The following is a 24,143-nucleotide window of genomic DNA, read 5'->3' as shown; positions in this document are numbered from 1 at the left end:
AATTGAAACAATCAATTATTTTAATTGTACATAATTATATTTCCTGACAGTTATTCTTCTGTCACTTTTAAACTGGAGCATTTCCAAAAGTTTCATTTTCTTACTAACTGTATTGTTTGTCATCAATGTGCCAATCTCTGTTTATACCTCTCAGTAAAGCACCACACTGATCCTGATCCATCTCTGGTGTCCCCATTCCCCCCCCCCTCCCCCCGCCCCACAAACAGCTGAGCTAATTAGTGAGCCTGGCACTGGCGGATGGTAGGCTTCTCCTTAATTACAGCCTTTGTGAAGCGAGCTGGGCGACAGGGATTGAGCTTTGAGATTGGGACTGTCGCTGAAAAATGCAGTGTGCCAAAATAAATGTATTTGTGATAAATATTGTATACTTAGTTCTATTATATTTTCATTAATTGTTTCGGTACCTGTTTAGCTACTATAGCGCATAAACAGAAGTCCAAAATTAGATGAGTAATGGACAATTTAAATTGACCTATCTGTCTGGAGAAGTGTCTGAGCTATACTGTATCTATGTCACTGTGTTACTAGTGGACTGAACCAGAAACAGGTCTAAATAATGTAAACTGAAGCAAATTCCATATACAAGCTTAAAGAGCTCAATTTTATTTTAAATTCATTTCGTTGACCAGAAACCCATAATAGACACTTTCAAGTAGTAAACTTTGTCTTCCCGTACTGTGATTTGACATGACTTTGCTCTTTCACCCCTCACATCACTGATTTGTAGCTTGAGGACCTCTGTGTGAGCATAAACTGTACAAGTTCAGTGCTGATGTTTTTTAAACTGAAGTGAAGTTTTTACACTCTGCTGATTGTCTATTATGACCAATAGCTGAGAAATAAACCCTGGAGTAATAACGCTTTCTCTTTTAAGTGTCAGTCGATGCCTCAGCCGACTTTGTTTTTTTTTAATCAATCTACTAATGTTATAAATTGTACAGTCTAACCTTGTGATGCTGTCTGGACTTTGTTTTGAGTGTTAATGCATTTAACATGTCAGGAATCATTGTCTCCCTGGTGTCAAGTGGTTGAGTGAGTATTAAATGATCTTTGCATGATTGAACTACAGCCACCTTTACAATACCTGCATACTGTTGTATTAAAAAGACTTGTATTTTTATATAGAGTGAACAAAACTAAGAAATATGTATATATTATAAAGCAATTATGGCAGTGATAGGTAACAGTAAGCTCCACAAGCCTTCCCTTGCAGCCCCTAGATCTATCCTGCTATATTGTCAGGTTGGTTTGCTATAACATACAGGGGCAGATTTACTAAGCCTTGGAGAGTCATAAAGTGAAAATAGATAAATTACCAACCAATCAGCTACTAACTGTAATTTTTCTAACAGCGTGTGATATGGCAGTTAGGAGCCCAATGGCTGGTACTTTATCTCTCTCCACTTTGTCATTCTCCAAGGCTTAGTACATCTCCTCCCATAATGTTTTGATTCAAATACTGTGCATAGGGGTCATGTGTGGCCCTTCTGATAGTTAGAGGGCCACCCACATGATCTGTTGAATCAGCAAATGCTTTTTTTGCTAAAATATTTTTCATTGTACATGAAGTACAGAAACAGTACAGAAACCACAAAGAGAGAGTATAGACTGTATTCATAAAGAAACCTACGGGGAAGATTTACGTATAACAAGCTGAAGGAGGATAAAGTGAAGAGAGATAAAATACAAACCAATCAGCTCAGAACTGTCATTTTACAAGCTCTGTTTAAAAAAAATGACAGTTAGGAGCTGATCGTTTGGTACTTTATCACTCTCCACTTCATCTCTCTCCAATGTTTGATAAATCTCCCCCCAATTATTCTGAGTCGTACCAACTTCATTAGAAATAAAATAAACACACAGAAAAAGAAAGTAAAGTAGATAGGCAATCACAGTATATTAATATAGGAGAAGAGAACTAGGATGGTGAGGGGGAAGGGAAAACTAGGAAAAATAATTAAGAAGAAGAGGTAGGAAGAATTATCTTTATCAGCTCGCAATTAGAATAGGACCAAGTCAATTAATCAAAAGAATGAGAAACAGTCCTAGGAGCCACCTACAGTATGCTTATCTGATGCATCAAAGCTTGAGAACAATATTTTGTGGAGAATGGCAACTTAAGAGAGGTTCCATAGCAGAGACCAGGTAATAGATTTAAATACTTTAATTATCTTATCACTAGTAGAGTGGCGCAAGTAATCCAGGTAAACTTGCCACTTATTATTTCTCCATATCGAGCAAGGCTGCATGCCAGTCAAAGTACAAAACTTTGCGGAGCTCTTCTTTAACTATGCCTAATGAGGGGGGAGTCGGGGAAAGCTATTTGTTAAAATCACACTTAAAAGAGACAGAGAAGGCGAGGACTTCCTTTTAGTGATCCACATAGGGAATTTAAAAGCTTCCCCTGAAAATGGCACCCCAACAAAATGGTTTATAAAAGGTGTGTACTTTGTACTAGAATCTCTGGATTTTAGGACAAAACCAAACATTGGGCCTGATTGAGAAGTGCACGCTATTGCCATTGCGGCTAAGTCTTTTTTTCACACAGGCCATTCAAAAATATGCAAATGTTGTAGCCACCGGGTTGTGTACTGAGACAAACAGAGCAATATTACAGCACACAGGAATTGAGGTAATTGACCAATTTATTTAAAACGTATATAAAAAGATGAATACATAAATAACCCCCGGACGGTTTTACTCTCTCACACAAATTAGTCTAATACATCAGGTTACTAGTCTAGCCACAAATGTAACATTTATAGTAACACCTACAATTGGCATCTCAGTTCTGCAGTTTGTGTATGAAGACACAACACCTGTAACAACAGTCGCACATCAGACCTATAAGCATGCCTTAGGTTTCTTAGAATGACTATCTGAACTAAGATGCCTGAACCAGTGAATCTGTGTTGGATGAGACATGCCTGCATTTTTGAATTCCTATCTTGAATTTGGAGAAGTGATTACAGATGTGTCCTTTTGCAGTGTTGCTGTGATGCGTACTGTTCATGGCATTGCAGGGTGTACACTATGCGTACACTTCCGCTATGCATTCATTTCTATGGAAGCTGGCTTGCACATGCGCTTGCCACCCCACTGAAGTCTACGGAAGCTGCCCAGCAATGCGTAGGAGGCGGCATACCGTGCTGCATACGCAACATAGACCCACTACAGAATTCTTCTATACACAGCAATAATGTAGCCGGACATATTTGTAGATGCAAGGAGAGAGTGTACAGCATCTGAGTCTGAAGGTGGGATAGCAGCACTCGGGAAGAGCTTATTCAAGACATAATGCCTGGATTGGAAACATAAAAATAAACTGGGAGTTGAGCATATTATATTTAACCTGATTTGTTGAAGGTAAGGATGTGCACAGATTCCTGTGCGTTGGTTTTGGATCTGGATTAATTTTCTAGTTTTGGTTTTGGTTCTGGTTTTTCTAAATCAACACTGTGACCGGAAACACCCTCGCTACCTACGCCCAGCAACCACAGATTGGGTTTGGGTCTCATGGGACCTGGCCAATAGGGGATTCTCTCGTACCGTCAGTAACTGTCCGTTACTGACTCCACCTAAATGTAGTGGGTGGGTATTTTGCTACCACCACCAGACTCCTACCACGTGGCACATGGAACCACATTTTCACTCAGGCTCTTACTGCCGGTACCTACACCGCTTGCTGCTGTGTATGCATAGACACGCTTCTGTCACAACGCCTGGTTGGCATTGGCTGACCCACAGTGGACAAAGTCTCTGCATCAGTAATTGGCAGAAGGCAGAGCTTGGAGATGCTAAGCTCATTGCAGGGCAGGCCAACTGGATTTGTTGCATTGCTATTGGTCGCAAGATGAAGGCAATTGTCATCTTGAAGGCAAAGATGTTTATTTGCTTAAATGGCCTTAAAGAAGACCTTTCCTCCGGCATTTCTCAGAGGGTAGCATAGAAGATGGTTAAAGCAGATCTCTGACTCAGAGAATAACTTTGTCATGATGTCACAGAAGATATACACACACAGTACTCCCAACCCTCCTTTCATCTCACGCCAATGCACAATACCACAGTGGATACTTCCACTCTGGGTCTGTTTAGCCAATCAGGTTTTCTCACAGAATATAAATAATTAAATATTACATTTCACACAGATTCAAAGTATCTATATAGTTTATAGAGAAATAATGTTTGCATTTGACAAACAAATCGTACAGGTAAACAACTTGAAAATGAACAAATTGTTTTCCTCCTGCCATACATGTATCTATAATATATAGGAAATCATTGAAAGCAAACTGATTCCCCCAAAAGCACAGACACACAAAAGACCATCTAGGGGCCATTTCAAAGGTAGTGCTGTAACCAAAGTCTTGGTAATTTTACTCTTAACACCTTCTCACAAGAACTGCAGAATCCAAGCACATTACCTACTGTGCACTGACCAACATCATAAAGGTTTCAGGTATCCTGTGTGCCGAGCCTCTGGCCACACTCACGCATTTTGATTTTGGATCTGTATTTTTTTTTACATGCTATTAACCTCAATAACATTAATTTCCAGTCAATTTTGACCACCTCACAATATTGTTTTCACCAATATTGGCCAATTGCTGGGTGGCTTAACTAAGCAACAGAGCACAAACCTATAACAGTGTATAGCACATCTATGAAACATTGCCACACAGCTGTGGCAGACAGGAGGATGGCAGTTTAATAAACTATACAACCCCAATGTTTTCAATAATCAAGAACTATTTCAGAGACCCAAGGGAAGTACAAGGAAATGTGTACAAGAGGTGGTGATTTCACACTGGCCTAAATCAAATTTAAATACAATAAGATTCTGAAACTAAAATTGTACAGTTTAAATTACTAGATAAATTCACTAAATGTGTCCGCTTGGTGGTGCGCCCTAAGCCAGAGATCTACACAGAAGGAAAAACGAGAAAAGAAGACTCTTGTTTGGGCGCACTCTTTGTTTTAACAGTCAGAAAAGGTAATATGTAATAGGATTAAGACTTAACCTTTATTAATATTCCTCATAAAATACATTTGGCATCCAAATACTACAAGGCTATAAAAAATAAAATATGTTCTGATCCATCAACATGTAAGGTGATTCCAGACTGGAAAGTAGATATGGATAATACTACTTCCGTCTGCCTTGGATCAGAACAAAACAAATTTGTATTAATAAGACCCAAATGGGTAAGTTAATGTGAAGGAAGGTCCATTCACTGGTCTGACGGTGCTACAAATGCCAGTCATGTGAGATTAAGCACAAGTGTATTACAAGTATCCACAATGTTTGTAACTCCTTGTTTATTTCAGCACATATAGGATAGATAGAGTTGCTTTTTAGTTCAGAAGGAAGAAAATAGGAGTGGTGATCCTGCTGTTAGTGTTTATGTCAGGATAGTTTGTCCGTGCCTTCCTGCTACAATGGGTATTCCCTGGGGGTCTCCCTTCCAGGTACTGACCCAGCCCACCACCGTTTCGCTTCCATGATCAGACGAGGCTGGGCATGTGCGTTGAGGTATGGTAGTAGGGAAATATGGCTAATGAGAGTGCACCAGAATGTTAAAATAAATAGGCCCATATACCAAATGAGATTATGGAGAAGAACAGTGAAAAGTAGAAAAATACTAAAATATAGAGGAAAGAGCAGGAAAGAAGAAGGGGGAGGGAAAGGAAGAAGACAAGTGTGTGGATCTGCTGTCCACGTTAGACAGAGATGTGGAATCCTCTGTCTATCAACAGATGTTCCCCTCCCTGAATCACGGATGAGAGTCCACTGAATAAGTGTAGTCTTCCTACACTTTATGAGGAATATTATTAAAGGTAAGTCTTAATCCTATTACTTATTATCTTTTATGACTGTTATAACAAAGAGTGCGCCCAAACAAGAGCTTTCTTTTCTAATTTTTCGTGAAGTACAAGGAAATGTAAGTGCAGTATATAGTGGAAAACAGGGAACAGAATGATAGATTGATCGAATAGATTATGTAATAAACTTAAAAATTAGACATCTCCAGCATTTTATAGCAAATTAGGAGAGAAAATGGCATCAAAGAGTACAGAAATGAATGACTGACTGATTCATTTAAATGTACATATGCGAGGCCTAGATAAAGAGCTGTACCTGGTTCTACAGCAAATTAGGAGAGACAAGGCCATAACAGAACACAAAAAATGGTTGGTTGGTTGGTTGGTTGGTTGGTTGGTTGGTTGGTTGGATGGATGGTTGGTTGATTGATTAAATAAATAAATACAATTAACATGTGTGAGGAACCACATAATATTCTGTTGAAAATATGTTGTAAATTAGAATATATTTTAGACTTTCTGTATAACAAAACCAATAAAAATGTTTGTCTCTGCAAAATAGACCATCACCAATGCCTCCAAACAGCCCATAATTAAAAGAAAAGTACTGCAAGTTGGATATGTCCTTGGGTTCTCCCACCCACCTTTATGTTTTATAGTAAAAAAGGACATGCACAGTATAGGAAACCAATTTTTGGGATCACTAATAAAGAGGTTGATGATGAGGATGTTGGCGATGGAGATTGCATTGGCTGGTTCAAACTGCTGGTCGCTGAAACTGGACTTCTTGATATTATTTGTCAAATTATTATAATTTTGTAAAATACATTTTAGGAACTCACAGCAAATGATATAACATGGAGGAGGTGCCTAGATGATTAATGTCCCTGCCTGTACTAACTATGGCCTCACAAATGGAGAAGATGCCTTCACAAATGTCAGGATTTGGGTAAACATAATTCCATACCCAAGTGGTGGCTTTTTTGGTCTTATGGCATCACAATGATTTTCTTTATATCACGGGCATGAACTGCTGGCACTGGTGGCTGACTTACATCCCCATCATCCTGCTGAACTTCCACACTAGCTCCTCAATTTCTATTACTGTATGTCATAATCACCATCTTTAGTTGTACTGCCCATCCCCATATTTGCAGCGGTTTCAGAAATGGTGGAAGGAGGCATCTCTCCAAGTACAGTATTAGCAATGTCAATCTCACACATAGTTAACATGGAAACCTCTAAACTCAGGGGGTTGTGAACACAGTTTGTTCATTAACCTTAGTGTTCTCTTTTTTGAGCACTGGTGATTTGTTGTTGTTTTTCTTTTCTTTTTTGACACTGTAAAAAAATTGATTTCAGGTACCCTTTCCTAAACTTTCTGCCCAGTGAATCACCTTTAGTAGATTTTGTTATACTATCATGAATGGCAGCAAGCACAGCACTAGTACTTGGTTGCTGCTCCTGCTCTTCCATCAACTGATCATTATACATAATGGCTCACAGCGCTTATATTATTAATGCGGTGGCATGGCTTGACCCTGACACACACACAACTTTTACAAAAAAGAAAAGACTTTCTCCAGTTTTTTTCACAAATGACAACTTCACACTGTGACTCAGACAGCATTTTTACTATTAATGCAGTAGCACAGCACTTAATGAGCGTCATTGAACACACACATTTTACAAATATATAACTTTTTTCTGTTTTTTCACAAATGACAACTTTGCGAAAAACTTTTGCAGGCATCATTGTGCACCAATAAAGGATTACTGCTGCCCTGTATTATTATTAGGAGCTCTGGGCTGCACTGTGGGCAGTCACAGATCCAGTGTGCACCAGTAAAGGGTTAATGCTGCCCTGTATTAGGAGCTCTAGACTGCACTACAGGCTTACAGCATCAGTGTTACTGACTGTGCACCAATAAATAAAACAGAAAGTTACTGTTATAGTTGAAAAAAAATAATGGCATTAAAATAAAAAATAAATAATGCTGCCCTTAGGAGCTCTGGGCTGTGTGCAGTGTGTGTAGTGTCCCAGTAAGGATAAATATTGATATTTGCACTGCAGTCTGGTAGCTTTGCTATCTGTCGGGTGTCTGCTGTGAAATTACGCCCAAATCACAGCAGGAGGGAATTATATTGAATCCAAAACACGCGAGATCCAACGTTTGCCTCATTTTAGGATCTAAGTCAAGAGGGAAGATTTGCTCGTAAATGAAAAATTTGTGTGGGTTCGGTTATTTGAAAACCAGACCAGCTCATCTTTGGTTGAAAGCTATATATCAAGCCTCTGGGGTCAAAAATATATTGAATGGCCAAAATCCTCTTATCTCTCCAATTGAAATGCAGAGTAGTGATTAACAAAGGAGTCAAATTTGGATTTCCTCACAGTGGTAGACATCGAGTGAAATGAGGGTTAGAACCAATGGCTGCAGCTGACCTGTCTGGCCGGAGGCAGGGGGGGGGGGGGGGTGACTGATCTCCTCCTGAGTGTCAGCTGCTACAGTCCCTGGCCTGACCTCCTGGTGATTATTAGCTATTGTCTTCATGAGGCGTGGCTTAGGTCCGGTGGTAGCTGGGGTGGGGCTTAGTGCCAGGGGCAGGACTTAGGGCTGTCACTGCTGAACATGCTCTTCTATGGACTGCACCATGTCTAGCCTTATCATGCCTACAAAACGGGGCAATGTGCCCCGTTTTGAAAAATGCAGCACTGCGCCACCCACGTCCAGCCCTCAAACTGACATGCTGTGGCTTGAGGGTACTCCGTGCGAGTTCATATGGCTCGTTCTGCACATGTGCAGACTCTCCGCCATCGGACTTGTAAGCAGACCATTGCATTTGTCTACAAGTATGAATCAGGCCTGTTGATGGCAATTTACCCACTTTAGATATAAACTGATTGATTAGTATCTATTGGTGGTGGTTTGGGGGGGGGGGGGGGGGCATAATATACTCTGATTTGCTTACATTGCAGCTTTTGGTGATTCTTTGTTTCAGCTATTTAAAAACTGCTGCATGCAAGAAAGGCAAAATCACAAAGCAACCATGATTTTAAAACACTATACCAAAAATGCTGGAAATAAGGGCCAAAGAATAAAGCTGATTGTGAAAGGCAAGGTAGCTGTGATCACAGTTACTGTATCTTGTCCGTCAAAATAAAATAAAGAAACAATGTATAAAAGAAATACCACATCACAGGGGTACCAAGTCGGGTCAGTTATCTCTAGGTAGAGGGCAATTTGGAGGGCAAAATTGCTGTCAATTTGCCACAATTTGTGTAGAGCTGGAACTCATTACCCCAGTACTGCTAATTAAACTAAGGCACAAATCATATCCTGTAGCTAAAGTTATGTTGCAAACTTGGAAATGATCATCAGTGTTAAATTTACAGTACGAATAAGCAAATATTCTAGCTACAATAAGCTCTTCATTTACACATGGCAGCCAGCAAGTATTATATTAATAATAAACAGAAAACTATGATTATGAAAGAAAGACTAATGACTATGTAAATTAGCTCTCATTTACTTCACCCACATGTATTTGAAAGTTTTCCCAATGTGTAAAATTGCCCTTTAATAATGGTTCTATTATATCATAATGAAATTCTCTGTATAAAGACTTTTTAAATGTGGTTTTTTTTTTTCAAATTCAATGCTACTTGCATAGAGCTGAGTTTAATAAGCAATCATGGACAACATTTGTTTTTGTATTTGTTTTTTGATTATACAATTCTGCACAGTTTCATGAAATTACATTTATTTGCAGAAAAGAAAACAGAAAAAGCTAAATAAGTGAAACACAATTGTGCCTATGAGAGGGTCTTCTGCCTATAACAGCTGCCCATTGTTACCTTAGTGTTTGATGTACACACCTGTACTTAGGATGCTGCCAGGACTTAAACCTCTAGCTGCAGAGGCCTAATTAATTGGCTGGAGACCCCAGTATTATTAGCTGGGTAGTAACTATAAGCAAATGCAGAATGGCAAGGAAACATTTAGCAGGAGTTTGACTGTAGGATACTAGATGTGTTCAGGATTTTGGAGCAAGGTGTGGCAAAGTTCCCTCAGTGTAATAATATGCAGACTGTGGATATGGGCTTTAACATAAGGGTAATGTGAATTCCGGAGTTCAGCACTATCCCAGGTGAGATCACAGCACAAGGCACAGGTGGAATCTACAGCAATAGTTAAAGAACTGAGCACTAAGCTAAATACTTGAAGAATCAAGGACGAGGTATAATAGTACTGGCAGTTAGGTGAGAGAATCCTTAAGAACATGGCAAGGCAAGGTAGGAACTGTTTCAGGAACAAGGAGAGGCTGACAAGGCTTCCAACTAGAAACTAGACACTGAAATAGGAACAGGAAACTGGAAACAGAAACTATCACTGGCCAGGCTGTGCAGGGCTGGCTGCCTTTTACCAGGAGCAGGCACCAATGGCAGACCAGCCCCTTATTGACAACATAGATTGCAGTTGTAAGCAGCACGTACACAAGCAGCAACCCGACTGCTAGGCAACAGCTGGGAATAGGAACTGGCACGGCCGCCTGGAGTTCCAGCTGCCTAGCAACAGCCAGGACCACAATCCAATGCGGCCAGTGTGGTGCAGTGTCCCAGTTACCTAGCAATGGTCGGGACCCACTACCAAGATGAGCTGCAGCGGCAGCTCATAACAACAAAACTACAGGTGCAAATATGTTTAGCACAATGTATGCACACTGTTATGAAACACTCCTTCATATAAATGAGACCCCTAGAGCCTCCTACTGAGATCTTTTGCCAATAACAACAACCCGCTGTTCCCATACAGTTTTATATACTCACCAGCACTTAGGCTGTTGCCTGGACTTAAGCTCAGGCAGTAGGGGCTCATTTAATACAAGAGTGGTTGCAAGGTATTGGCCTGGAGTAAATACAAATACACTGGAAAAGTAGAGGTAGTTTGCAGAAACACAACCAGCATGAGCAGGGTTACTTGCAGGTCAGAGCATCACACATACCTCCCAACATGACCCTCTCCAGGAGGGACAGAATGCTCTGCTCCTGGACTTTACTCCTAATTTAAGATTGCCATCACCTGTGATGAAACACCTTTCTTATCTATTAACCTGTTCAAAACAGGTGTCAGCAATCATAAACTAAGAGGAAAGTCCAGAAGCAGAGCATTGTGTCCCTCCTGGAGAGGGTCAAGTTGGGAGGTATACATCAGGATTGCACATAGGTTAAAAGCAGCAATTATCCACAAGTGCAAGACTTGTAATAATGGCAGCAACCCAGAATCCACACAGTATGTAACTTAAATAGCTTTCAGCAATAATAGCAGCATAAAGTCCAGCACAGCATATATTTGAATAGCAGAGATACTGCAGATCTATTGAACAGCATCGGACATTGCACTTGCCTATGGCACGCGTAGACTAGCCGAGAGATCATGGCCCCCGATCTCAGTGCTGACACCGACATGGTCATCACATGCTCCTGCCTGTTAGTCACACACCAGTTACCACCCAGAAGCACCCATCGAAACTGCATGGATCTCCAAGTAAGTTTGATCTTCGCCCCCTCTCAGTCACCAATGATAAACATGCGCACTGCATCTCGGAAGCATGCACAAAGGAAACACATCGGATGCTTGTGCCTGATACTTTTCCTATGTTCGACTCACCCCCTCAGACTGCTGTATAACCTCTATGTGAATGCAACCTAAATCTACTTCTCTCCTGAACTCCACACTTCTCTACTATCTTGTGTGATTTGCTATTTTTATGTCCTAATGCTACAGAGAGGTCAAGCTGCCCATAAGAGAGCTTATTATATTCCTTCTTCTAAGACATGGCAAGATCAGGGGTGACAGAACAGAGAATAAGGTTTTAGTCTGCCAGATACCACCTTCTCACCAGCTGCTGTAATAATGTGTGTACCATTACTGCATATATTATAATTATTTGTATTATTAAATGTCACCAAGAAGAGTCACCCACACTGCAGTGGTTTTTGGTATAACCTAATCTGTGCTGGTGCAGGGTTACTGCTGTTCTTGGACTGGAAGCAGGGTGATAGCCCACAAGTATATAAATCAGCTACCATGAACTTTGCATTTTTTTACCCATCAAAAGTGGGATGACACTGCACTTTGCCCCTACCATGTGTAGAGTGAAGAGTGTGGCTCAGCAGTAGGGATGCACATCAAAGGGGTTGTGACAAAGACACAGATGAGAGATAGGAGTGTGTACCTGATTGTTGTGAACCCCCCTGGTACTATTTTTTCATTATGTTATTGGTAGAGATGTGTGGTTGGCACTTTTCGTGTTTTGGTTTTGGTTCTAATTCCACTTTCATGTTTTGGTTTTGGCTTGATTTTGCCAAAACCACCCTTTCGTGTTTTGGTTTTGGATGTTTAAAAAAAAAAAAAACATAAAAACAGCTAAAATCACAGAATTTGGGGATAATTTTGATCCTACGGTATTATTAACCTCAATATCATTCATATCCACTCATTTCCAGTCTATTCTGAATTTCTCACACCTCACAATATTGTTTTTAGGCCAAAAGGTTGCACTAAGGTTGCTGGATGACTAAGCTAAGCAACACAAGTGGACAACACAAACACCTGGCCCATCTAGGAGTGGCACTGCAGTGTCAGACAGGAGGGCAGATATAAAAAAAGGCACCAAACAGCACTTGATGCAAAGAAGAAAAAGAGGTGCATCGAGGTTGCTGTATGACTAAGCCATGCGACACAAGTGTGCGGCACAAACACCTGGCCCATCTAGGAATGGCACTGCAGTATCACACAGGATGGCACTTTTCAAAAACTAGGCCCCAAACAGCACCTCATGCAAAGATGTAGAAGAGGTGCAATGAGGTAGCTGTATGACTAAGCCAAGCGACACAAACAATTGGCCCATCTAGGAGTGGCACTGCAGTGGCAGATGGGAGGGCAGATATAAAAAAAAAGGCCCCAAACAGCACCTCATGCAAAGATGTAGAAGAGGTGCAATGAGGTAGCTGTATGACTAAGCCAAGCGACACAAACAATTCCCGCTGGAATTATACGGCAATATCACAGGAATTATACGCCAGTATTCCGAGAATTATACGGCAATATCACAGGAATTATACGGCAGTATTCCGAGAATTATACGGCAATATCACAGGAATTATACGGCAATATAACAGGAATTATATGCCAGTATTCCGAGAAATATACGGCAATATCACAGGAATTATACGGCAATATCACAGGAATTATATGTCAGTATCCCTAGAATTATACGGCAATATCACTGTAATTATCACGGGAATTATACGGCAATATCACTGCAATTATACGGCAATATCTCTAGTATTATACGCCAGTAACACTGGTTATATGGCAGCAGAGGATACCACCACTGTGACTGGTCACTGGACTGATGCTGCACAAGAGAGACACTACCCCTGGTCTGATGCAAGACAACACAGCAAAACTGCAAGGGACTTATACAGCAGCACTGGGGACATATAGCAGCAGAGGACACCAACACTGTGACTAGTCACAGGACTGATGCTGCACAAGAGAGACACTACTCCTGGTCTGATGCAAGACAACACAGCAAAACTGCAAGGGAATTATACAGCAGCCAGCAGCACTGGGGACATATAGCAGCAGAGGACACCAACACTGTGACTGGCTGGACCGATGCAGCATAAGAAACTGACTACACTGGACTGAGCAGCACAAGACAGCACTAGAATCACCACCCCACTTTCCCGCCCCCACACAGACACTGAGGACAGAAACATGTCCTCTCACTACACTCTCCGAGACTGTAGTGAAAATCGCCGCGACACACGGCTCTTTATATGGAATCCAAATCCCGCGGGAATCCGACAGCGGGATGATGCCGTTTTGCCTCGTTCTGGTTTCCGAGTCAGGCGGGAAAACCCAAGCCGGGCTCGGAACTGTGTCTGAAGCGCGAAGTCCGGGTGAGTTCGGTTCTCTGAGAACCAAACCCGCTCATCTCTAGTTATTGGTTTGTATTGTGTTCTGTTGTTTTACAGGTAAACTAGTGCATCTTTCACCTATTATATGCCTAGGTCAGTGATTCTTAACCTGGGACACTAGTACCCACATGAACACTCAGTGTGACATTCAGAGGTACTGGAAAAATATTTTGCAGTGGTAATGGGGTTGGCCATCCAGGTGCCATCCAGTTGATTAGACGCAAAGAGAAATAATGTCCTAGGGAACTCTGGGCCTCATTTGTCTTTGGAAGCAGCTGCTGTACGAAAATATGCAAAAGAAGCAGAAGGCATCTTGAGTGATCCACTTGTGTGAGCTGCTGCTGCTTCTGAAGACGCAGCAATTGGATCAATTAAGTGAACACCGGCCATCTGAGTAACTGCCAGTTGACACATAAGGGGGGTACTCACGGAGCGATCCCAGCCTAAAATCTAAGCAATCTGCCTAGATTGCTTAGATTTTAAGCATGATCTCTCCATGTGTACCCCCCACAGCGATAGCTGGTGCTAGACTGGCCTGCATGCAGGCTCAATCTAGCAGGTCGCTCATTTTATCCGCTGGGTGAAATGAGCGCCCCCCCCCCCCCAGCTTCCCCCCCGCACGCTCAGCACACATTGCGCTGTGCTGAGCGGGGGGAGAGATGTGTGCTGAGCGGTTGCTCAGCACACATCTCTCCCCACATCTGCCCATGAATACGGGCCTATAGTGGCCAGGCTAATCACACTGCTGGGCTCAGGAAATCTGCATACGAAGATACAGACCCAGACTTTCCCACTCCAAGAAAACAGGGGTAACATAGTAACATAGTAACATAGTATCTAAGGTTGAAAAAAGACAATTGTCCATCGAGTTCAACCTATTTGTGGTCTCCTATGCAGGATTATTTGGTATAAAATTTTGACTGATGTTGATGACTGCCGTTACGTTTTACCCCTCTTTTTTATAATAACCATAGTGCGTGACTATGCACCGTAACCCTGGATATCCTTATCCATTAGGAATTTATCTAACCCATTCTTAAAGATGTTGACTGAGACGGCCATTACAACTCCCTCAGGCAGGGAATTCCAAACTCGTATCGTCCTTACCGTAAAAAAGCGGAATCTCCTCTAACCTGAGCGAGTGTCCACGAGTTCTCTGTGTTGATCTAACCAAAAACAGGTCCTGCACAAGATCTGTATATTGTCCCCTTATATATTTGTAGATGTTGATCATGTCCCCTCTTAATCTCCTCTTTTCCAGTGTAAACATGCCTAGTCTTGCAAGCCTTTACTCGTATTCCAGTGTCTCCATACCTTTAATTAGTTTGGTCGCCCGGCTCTGAACCTTTTCTAGCTCCAGGATATCCTTTTTGTAGTATGGTGCCCAGAATTGTACACAGTATTCAAGGTGTGGCCTCACAAATGATTATATAACGGGAGTATAATACTCTCGTCCCTAGCATCAATTCCCCTTTTATGCATGCTAATATCTTATTAGTCTTCTTTGCTGCAGTCCTACTTTGGGTACTACTGCTTAGTTTGCTATCTATGAGGACACCTAAGTCCTTTTCCAGTACAGAATCCCCTAATTTTACCCCATTTAGTATGTAGGTGTTATTTTTGTTCTTGTTACCACAGTGCATTACCTTACACTTGTCTGTATTGAAACGCATTCTCCATTTCGCTGCCCAAGCTTCTAATTTATCTAAGTCGTTCTGAAGCGACTCAGCATCCCCCTCCGCATTTATAACTTTACACAATTTGGTATCATCTGCAAAAATTGACACCATGCTCTCTAGACCTTCTGTTATGTTGTTAATGAAAATATTGAACAATAGCGGTCCTAATACTGAGCCTTGCGGCACTTCAGTCCAATTTGAAAAAGATCCATTAACCACAACGTGCTGCTCCCTATTATCTAACCAATTTTTGACCCAAGTGCATATTGTGCTTCCTAGCCCTGTTTCTTGTAGCTTGTAAATAATTCTCATGTGTGGTACAGTGTCAAATGCTTTGGCAAAATCTAAAAATCTAAAAAGATTACATCCACCTCTTTACCCTGATCTAGGTTTGCGCTTACTGTTTCATAAAAGCCAAGTAAGTTGGTTTGACAGGATCTGTCCTTCATAAACCCATGTTGATTCCTTTTAATGACCTTATTGACTTCAAGGAACTTCTGAATACTATCTCTTAGAATACCTTCCAATACTTTCCCCACTATAGATGTAAGACTAACTGGTCTATAATTACCTGGTTCAGCTTTACTTCCCTTTTTGAATATAGGCACTACTTCCGCTATACGCCAGTCTTTGGGAACCATACCTGATATTACTGAATCCATAAAGATCAAAAATAGCAGTTTTGCAAGTTCAGAGTGAAGCTCCATTAGAACCCTTGGGTGAATACCATCAGGACCTGGTGACTTATTAATCTTTAAATGTTTTAAGCGGTCACAGACTACATCCTCACTTAGATAAATAAGTACCTATCAGTGGGATATTCTCATTATTGAGATTATGTGTTAGTCTCTGAATTGGGTCCTCTGTGGTAAATACTGTTGAAAAAAACTCATTTAGTGTGTCCGCTATGTCATTATCATTTTTGCTTAAGACTCCCAACTTGTCTTTTAAAGGGCCTATACTCTCCTTCTTTAATCTCTTGCTATTAATGTATTTAAAGAATTTTTTGGGATTCGCTTTGCTTTCCTTTGCTACTAGTTTTTCAGTTTCTACTTTAGTTGCTCTTATTTCCTTTTTGCATATTTTGTTACATTCCTTATAGTGCTGAAATGACTCTACTTCCCCGTCAGATTTGTATTTTTTAAATGCTCGCCTTTTCTTGCTCATAAGTTCCTTTATCTTTTTGTTAAGCCACATCGGTTTATGATTTTTATTCCTTTTTTTGCTGCTCGTAGGAATAAATTTGAGAGTATTTTTAGCTAGCAGGAATTTTAGTACCTCCCATTTCTCCGTAGTATTTTTTCCTAAAAACAAACCTTCCCATTCAATATCCCTGAAAAATACCCTCATCTTTTCAAAATTCACTTTGCTAAAGTTTAGAGTCCTAGTTGAGCCAGTATAGGACTGTTTATGAAAACTGATATTGAATGTGACCATATTGTGGTGGCTGTTTCCTATGGGTTCCCCTAATATAATACCTGATAGCAAATCCCCATTGTTTGTTAATACCAGGTCTAAGATTGCATTGTACCTAGTTGGTTCCTCAATTAGTTGAACTAAGTAGTTATCATTAAGTGTATTTAAAAACATATTGCCCCTAGCAGTATCACATGAATCATTTTTCTAGTTTATCTCTGGATAGTTAAAATCTCCCATCACTACTATGTCTCCTACTCCTGCTTCTCTTTCAATTTGCTTTAGTAACAATTCCTCATCAGATACGTTAATACCAGGCGGCCTATAGCATATACCCAATACTAACTTTTTTATTCCTTTTTCCCTGCATGCAATTTCTACCCATAATGTCTCGACAGTGTCTACAGTCCCCTCCTGAATATCTTCCAGTATATCAGGTTTTAAAAATGGCTTTACGTAAAGACACACCCCTCCACCCTTTTTATTTAGTCTGTCTCTCCTAAACAGTGTATAGCCCTGTAAAATCAGAAAAAATATACAGTACAGATTTGCAAAGATATTTTCCCACGTGCCCCACTATTTCTATGTAATAGGGGCACATTTTGATTTGGGGACCAACAAATAATCCATTTTTTACTTTAATGGCTAATGCAAAACTGGCAATAAAATAAGATTAAAATCCATTTACAATACTTTTGAAACATATCCTACCTCTAGTTTGTATTCCGTGTCCGCATGAATCACTGGCTCCGGTGATCCCTTGTCTCACATAATCTGGCACAAGGACACATTGCTTCCACGCATGAGGTTTCCACCTGTGAGTCATTACAAGACATGAGTATGAGAACAGGTGCGCAGACGTGTAATTGGGTTTTCCTCCTAATTTATATGTGAATTGGGAAATTAATTATGATTATGATCGGTGAGAATATACAGCTAAGGCAGCATTACTAATTCCCATTTAATTGTAGGGAATAAACCAGCTGAATATGCAGAGGAGAAAATAGATGCAAAACATCGAAACCTAATTACATTTTCCACGTCATTCATTTTTAAAATCATTGTATTATTATCATTTCCCTGTTGTGTGAAATATTGAAACGTAAATCCCTGGCAATATTGCAGCCATGTGTATTTGAGTTGACTAGGGTCTGAGCTGAAGACCTTTGCTGCAGTATGAGGTGCCAGTTAGAAAGAAAATGATTCATAAATTCAATCTTTATTTCCTGTTTATTTTGGATGTTCTCAGTTGTGAGGTCAATGGACAAGAACAAGCTTCAGTCATAATATGAGTGTTCACTTAGCAATTCAGGTAAAGAATACAGTGAAAATGTAAGCAATATTTTTATGTTAAATGCACCGCTCCATGAAACTATTTAATAATGTTAATTCTATTCAAACTTAATTTATCCAACATTTTATTTCCACCGGCCAATAGTGGTTACCAACCTGAGCTATCTTGTTGAGAACTCGACAGTCAACCCTACCCCATAAGTTCACTGCGCAGGTGTCAACCTTGACTCTGAACTCTCCTTTGTTCCCCCCATTCAATCTGTCTCAAAATCATGTTACATACATCTAAAAACATATCCAAAATATGACCATACATTACACAAGACTCTTCAAAACCTTTAATCCATGTTCTCATTATCTCATTGCATTGATTATTGCAATAGTCTTCTTACTGGTTTTGCCAAAAAGAGACTCTCGCCACTATAATCCATTCTGAATGCAGCTGCAAGGCTGATCTTCCTCGCTAGACGTTCAGCGTTTGCAGATCCACTCTGTCAGTCCTTCTATTGGTTACCTGTATTCTACTGTATTCAATATAAAATACTTTTACTTACACACAAGGCCATTAACCAAACTACTGTACACAAACGTATATTTCCTCGCTTATCTCAAAATATCTCCAAACCCGACCTCTTCGCTCTTCACAAGATCTACGTCTTTCATCCACACTCATTGTTCATTCCCATACATGATTGCAGGACTTTCTTCAGGCTGCGCCCACTCTGTGGAATGCCCTATGACGCACTATAAGACTCTCACCTCTTCAGGCAAGCTTATCAAATTCCAGAACCGCTCACATAACCTTCCTAAGCTTTCTTATCCAATTAAATTCCCACTGTACTGTCCACACATATCCTCACTTTTTTTTCCATCAATTTCCCATCCTCCTGACCCCGCTTCATCATTGCTCTGTGGCTATATCCTGCAGTGCACCAAGAACCTTTGCAATGTGGTGGACAATCATGCAATAGATAGTGCCCCTTCTGTGGGTGGGAAGGTTGACTGCAAGCATCTCACTGTGTATGTGTTTGCTTACCAGACACATTACCTAGCAAGCATCTGCAATGCAGTGCAAACTGCAAACAGGCTACTGCCACTGGGCCTAATTCAGATGTGGTCTGAGGTGCTATCACTGCTGCTTCCTTGGAATGCAGCAGGAGGCGACTATTACAAGCAGACGACTCCTGCTGCAGTAGTGATCCAATCTGCATCCTATAGGACACAGCATCAGATTACTTACTTACCATCAGGCAGCTTGTGTACCCATGGGGACAGGCAAGCCATCCGTCGCAAAGGCCAAGAAATCTCATCCAGCGATGAAGATCCCTGGCCTCTTCCCTCCCCCTAAATGGTGGTGACTCATCTCCATTTTCACAAGGGAGGACTCTGCTGCCCTCCCAAACACTGACAGTCGGCTACCGTCCTGCTTCCAATTTCTGATTCGCTATCATTGCATGTAACATAGTAACATAGTAACTAAGGTTGAAAAAAGACAATTGTCCATCGAGTTCAACCTATTTGTGGTCTCCTATGCAGTTCTATTATAGGACTAGTTATTTTTATGTTAGGACTAGTTATATTAACTATAATGCGTGACTACGCATCATAACCCTGAATATCTTTATCCAATAGGACTTTAGCTAACCCATTCTTAAAGGTGTTGACTGAGTCCACTGTTACCACGCTATCAGGCAGGGAATTCCAAACACGTATTGTCCTTACTGTGAAAAAACCTTTTTGCCTCAATGTGCGGAAACTCCTCTCCTCTAACCTAAGTGAGTGACCATGTGTCCTCTGTGCTGATCTTATAGAAAACATGTCAACTCATCAAATGCTCGGTGTCATTCACTGGCACAACACTGATCTTATATTACCTCTGTAGGGTACATGACTTGTGCCCACATTAAGCTCCATCACTGGACCAAAAAAAAGATCAATTTCCAGTTAAATATTTAGTGGGGTTCTCATTCTGGGGACAGACCCATAACTGTGAAAATATCTGATACATCTGTCTTCCACTCATTTCTGTAAAATGTCACTGTCATTAGGGTGCAATAGCAGCAAAAAGAAGTAAAGAAAGTGTAAGAATTTTTGTAACAAATGGCATATGTGGCCTTTTGTAGTGGTTCTTGCATTTGTCTGCACAAAGTCGAAACAGCCATTTTAATTACATAGTTGTCTAGGTTGAAAAAAGACAATTTGTCCATCGAGTTCAACCTATTTTTTGATCTACTGCTAAACACTGGATTTTCTTTCACTGACCCAGATACTTTCATACATTATTATTACAGATTATATCCTTGGATGCCTTTTTCGGCTAGAAATTTGTCTAACCCTTTCTTAAACACATCAATTGCGTCAGACATTACAACCTTCTCTGGCAACAAATTCCATATCCTTACTGCCCTTACTGTGAAGAAACGCTTCCTTCTCTTGGTATGAAACTTCCTCTCCTCTAACCTTAGAGGGTGACCCTGTGTCCTGTGTACGGATCTCTCAATAAGCAAATCGCCTGACAGTTCCATGTACTGACCCTTAATGTATTTTATCATGTCTCCTCTTAGACGCCTTTTTTCTACTGTAAACATATCTAACCTGGATAGCCTTTCCTCATTATCCAGTGACTTTAAGCCTTTAATCAATTGTGTAGCTCTTCTCTGAACCTTTTCAAGTTCTATGATGTCTTTTTTTTATAGCGTGAAGCCCAGAACTGTACACAGTATTCTAGTTGTGGCCGTAACAATAATTTATACAGTGGCAGGATTACACTTTCATCCCTTGTTTCTATTCCCCGTTTTATGCATGCTAATACCTTATTGGCCTTTACTGCTACATCCTGACATTGGGCACTACTGCTAAGTCTACTGTCAATGAGCACCCCCAAATCCTTCTCCATATCTGATTTCCCTAGATTTACTCCATTTCATTTATAGATTGCATGTTTGTTTATGGTCCCAAAATGCAAAACTTTATATTTCTCTATATTAAACCTCATTCCCCACTTAGCTACTCAAACCTCCAGTTTAAATAAGCAGTTCGGAAGAGAGTCTACATCCTGAACTGAATTATCTTACACAGTTTAGTGTCATCTGCAAAAATGGTCACCTTATTCTTAAGACCCTCTCCTATGTAATTTATAAATATGTTAAACAGAAGAGGCCCTAGTACAGACCCTTGAGGTACACCACTTAATACTTTAGCCCAGCTCTAAAATGTTCCATTGACCACCACTCACTGTTCCCTATTTTCCAGTCAATTTTTGACCCAAGTACAAATGCTGCTACCTAGACCAAGCTCTCTTAATTTAAGAATCATCCTCATGTTATGTACTGTGTCAAAGACATTCACAAAATCTAAAAAGACCACATCCACAGCATTTCCCAGGTCTAAGGGCCCGACTCACCATCGAATGTTTGTCCCATTCTATGCAGTGTGTGCATAGCTCAATACTTACTCCTCCAGTGTGAAGGAATCAGGCTGATTGGGTCCGGAGCTGACGTCACACACTTGCCCTGAAAACGCTAGGGAACGCCAGTATTTTTTCTGACAGTCCAAGAAAATGGCCAGTTACCACCCACAAACAAATGTCAATCACCTTGCGAACGCTCGTGCGATAGAAATTTTCGTACCATCCTATCGCTGTTTGGTGACGCACGTGTGCATTGCGGTGCATATGCAAGCGCAGTAGTTCGATAATCACCCGCTGTGTTAAAACGCACAGCAGCGATCAGGTCTGAATCAGGCCCTAAATTCACACTCACTTCTTCATAGAAGCTAATTAAGTTAGTTTGGCCTAACCTATCCCTCACAAACCCATGCTGGTTCCTAATAATGATCTTGAAGCACCACAAGTACTCCTGAATGCTATCCCTTAATATACCGTCCAATATTTTCTCCACTATAGATGTCAGGGTTACCGGTCTGTAATTTCCAGGATTGGATTTACTTCCCTTTTTAAATAATGGCACTAAATCTGATATTCACCAGTCCCTAGGAACCGTTCCTGATGTAATAGAATCTTTGAAGATTAAGTATAAGGGCCTTGCTGTTTCTGAACTTAGCTATATTAGAACCATTGGGAGTCATCCATCAGGCCTCAGAGATTTATTAATCTTAATTTTCGTAGTCACTCGCGGACTTAATCCTCACTTAAACAAGTTTTATGTATCTGGACATTATCATTACTGTTTTCATGTTCTATTCCCACCATTTTTTCCTCTCTAGTAAATACTGACGAAAAGAATCCGCTCAATCTGCTTTTTCATTGTCATCATTTAACAACTCGACTAACTCGCTTTTTAGGGGTCCTATGTTGTCTTTTATTTATCCTTTTTTCATTGATATACTTAAAAAACTTTTTTGGGTTTGATTTGCTTTCCTTTGTTTTCTTTTTTCAATTTTAGCTGCTCTGATTTCCTTTTTGCATATTTTGTTACACTCCTTGTAGTAGTGGAAAGACTCCACATTCCCATCTGATTTAAACACTTTAAACACTTTAAATGCCCGCCTTTTTTATCCATTACTAGCATTACCTATTTATTTAGCCACATCGGTTTATACTTGGTACTCTTACCTTTGCTGCCCATGGGAATGAACTTATGCGTAAATCTGTCCAGCAATATTTTAAAGGTGTCCCACATTTTTGCAGTACTCTTACCTTTAAAAATGTGGTCCCAGTCTATGGGATGCAGCCTTAAGCCCTTTGTGTAGTGCGCACGTGCAGCGGCTGCACTGCGTGTGCGCACACAATGAGATGCGAAAGCTTGACATGCGGGGAGGACTTTTTGGAAACTTATTTAGAATGTGAACATATTATGATCACTGTTTGCCAAGGGCTCCCTAACATTAATATTTGATATTACCTCTACATTATTTGTTGTTACTAGGTCAAGTATAATCTCATTTCTAGTTGGTTCCGCAATCACTTGGAACAAGTAGTGATCTTTAAGTATGCTAAAAATCCTACTACCCCTAGCTGTATCACCTGACTCATATGTCCAATTTATGTCAGGATAATTAAAGTCCCCCATAATTAACACTTCCCCCATTGCTGCAGCCTTTACAATTTGCTGTTGGAGTAGTGCTTCCTTAGTCACACTAATATCTGGCAGTTTATAACTTGTCCCTATTTGTAGTTTCTTTGAACATTTACCTCCAAGTAATACAATGTTATCACCAATACCCTCATAAAAAATTTCCTTTAGGTATTGTTTAAGGATAGGCTTGACATAAAGACAAACTCCTCCTCTCCTTTTATGTGCCCTGTCTTTCCTGAATAGAGCGCAGCCTCCAAATTTACTGCCAAATCATGAGAATCATCCCACCATATCTTAGTGATACCTGTGATGTCATATTGCTCACTCATTGCTATTACTTCTAATTCACCCATTTTTCCTGATAGGCTTCTTGCATTTGCAAGCATACATTTAGGTTAGACTTTCCTTACTTATTTGTTTATTCCTTGGTTTATTATTTTTGTCTGTTTTTTTTATTTGTGTCTGTTTTTCTTCTCCACCTCTCTCCACCCCCATTTATCTTAATACCTTCCCCCTTGCTATTCTCACTGATGCTCCCATAGTTTCTTACTAATCCTTTCCCCCTGGCTCCTAGTTTAAATTCTCCAACCATCCTTCCCCCAAGCACTGCTGCTCCCTTCTCGTTCATGGGTAATCCATCACGACAACAAAGATGACGCCTGACCGAAAAGTCTGCCCAATTTTCCAAGAAATTAAATCCCTCCTTCCTACACCAATCTCTTAGCCAAACATTAATCTCTCTAATCTCCCTCTGCTTTCCTGGGCTAGCGCATGGCACAGGTAATATTTCAGAAAAAATTAACTTAGATGTCCTTGCCTTTAGTTTCCTACCTAGATCCCTGAAATCATTTTTCAGGACATCCCATCTACATCTAACTTGGT

At 40.5% G+C, this 24,143-nt stretch overlaps 1 protein-coding gene across 5 annotated transcripts in view; it reads right to left on the bottom strand.

The window, feature by feature from the left end:
- The window catches only part of THSD7B (thrombospondin type 1 domain containing 7B), a 1,210,507-nt gene that overhangs the window by 386,950 nt on the left and 799,414 nt on the right, over positions 1-24,143 (bottom strand). For all 5 annotated transcript variants that reach the window (XM_063933719.1, XM_063933721.1, XM_063933718.1 and 2 more), the window contains one exon: positions 17,644-17,747. In XM_063933719.1, the coding sequence (XP_063789789.1) occupies positions 17,644-17,747 (104 nt within the window). The remainder of the gene's footprint in view (positions 1-17,643; positions 17,748-24,143) is intronic.

Source organism: Pseudophryne corroboree, chromosome 7, assembly GCF_028390025.1.
Source record: "Pseudophryne corroboree isolate aPseCor3 chromosome 7, aPseCor3.hap2, whole genome shotgun sequence".
Classification (NCBI taxonomy): Eukaryota; Metazoa; Chordata; class Amphibia; order Anura; family Myobatrachidae; genus Pseudophryne; species Pseudophryne corroboree.
The sequence above is the reverse complement of the archived record's forward strand: the minus strand, read 5'-3'. Positions and strand labels throughout refer to the sequence as shown.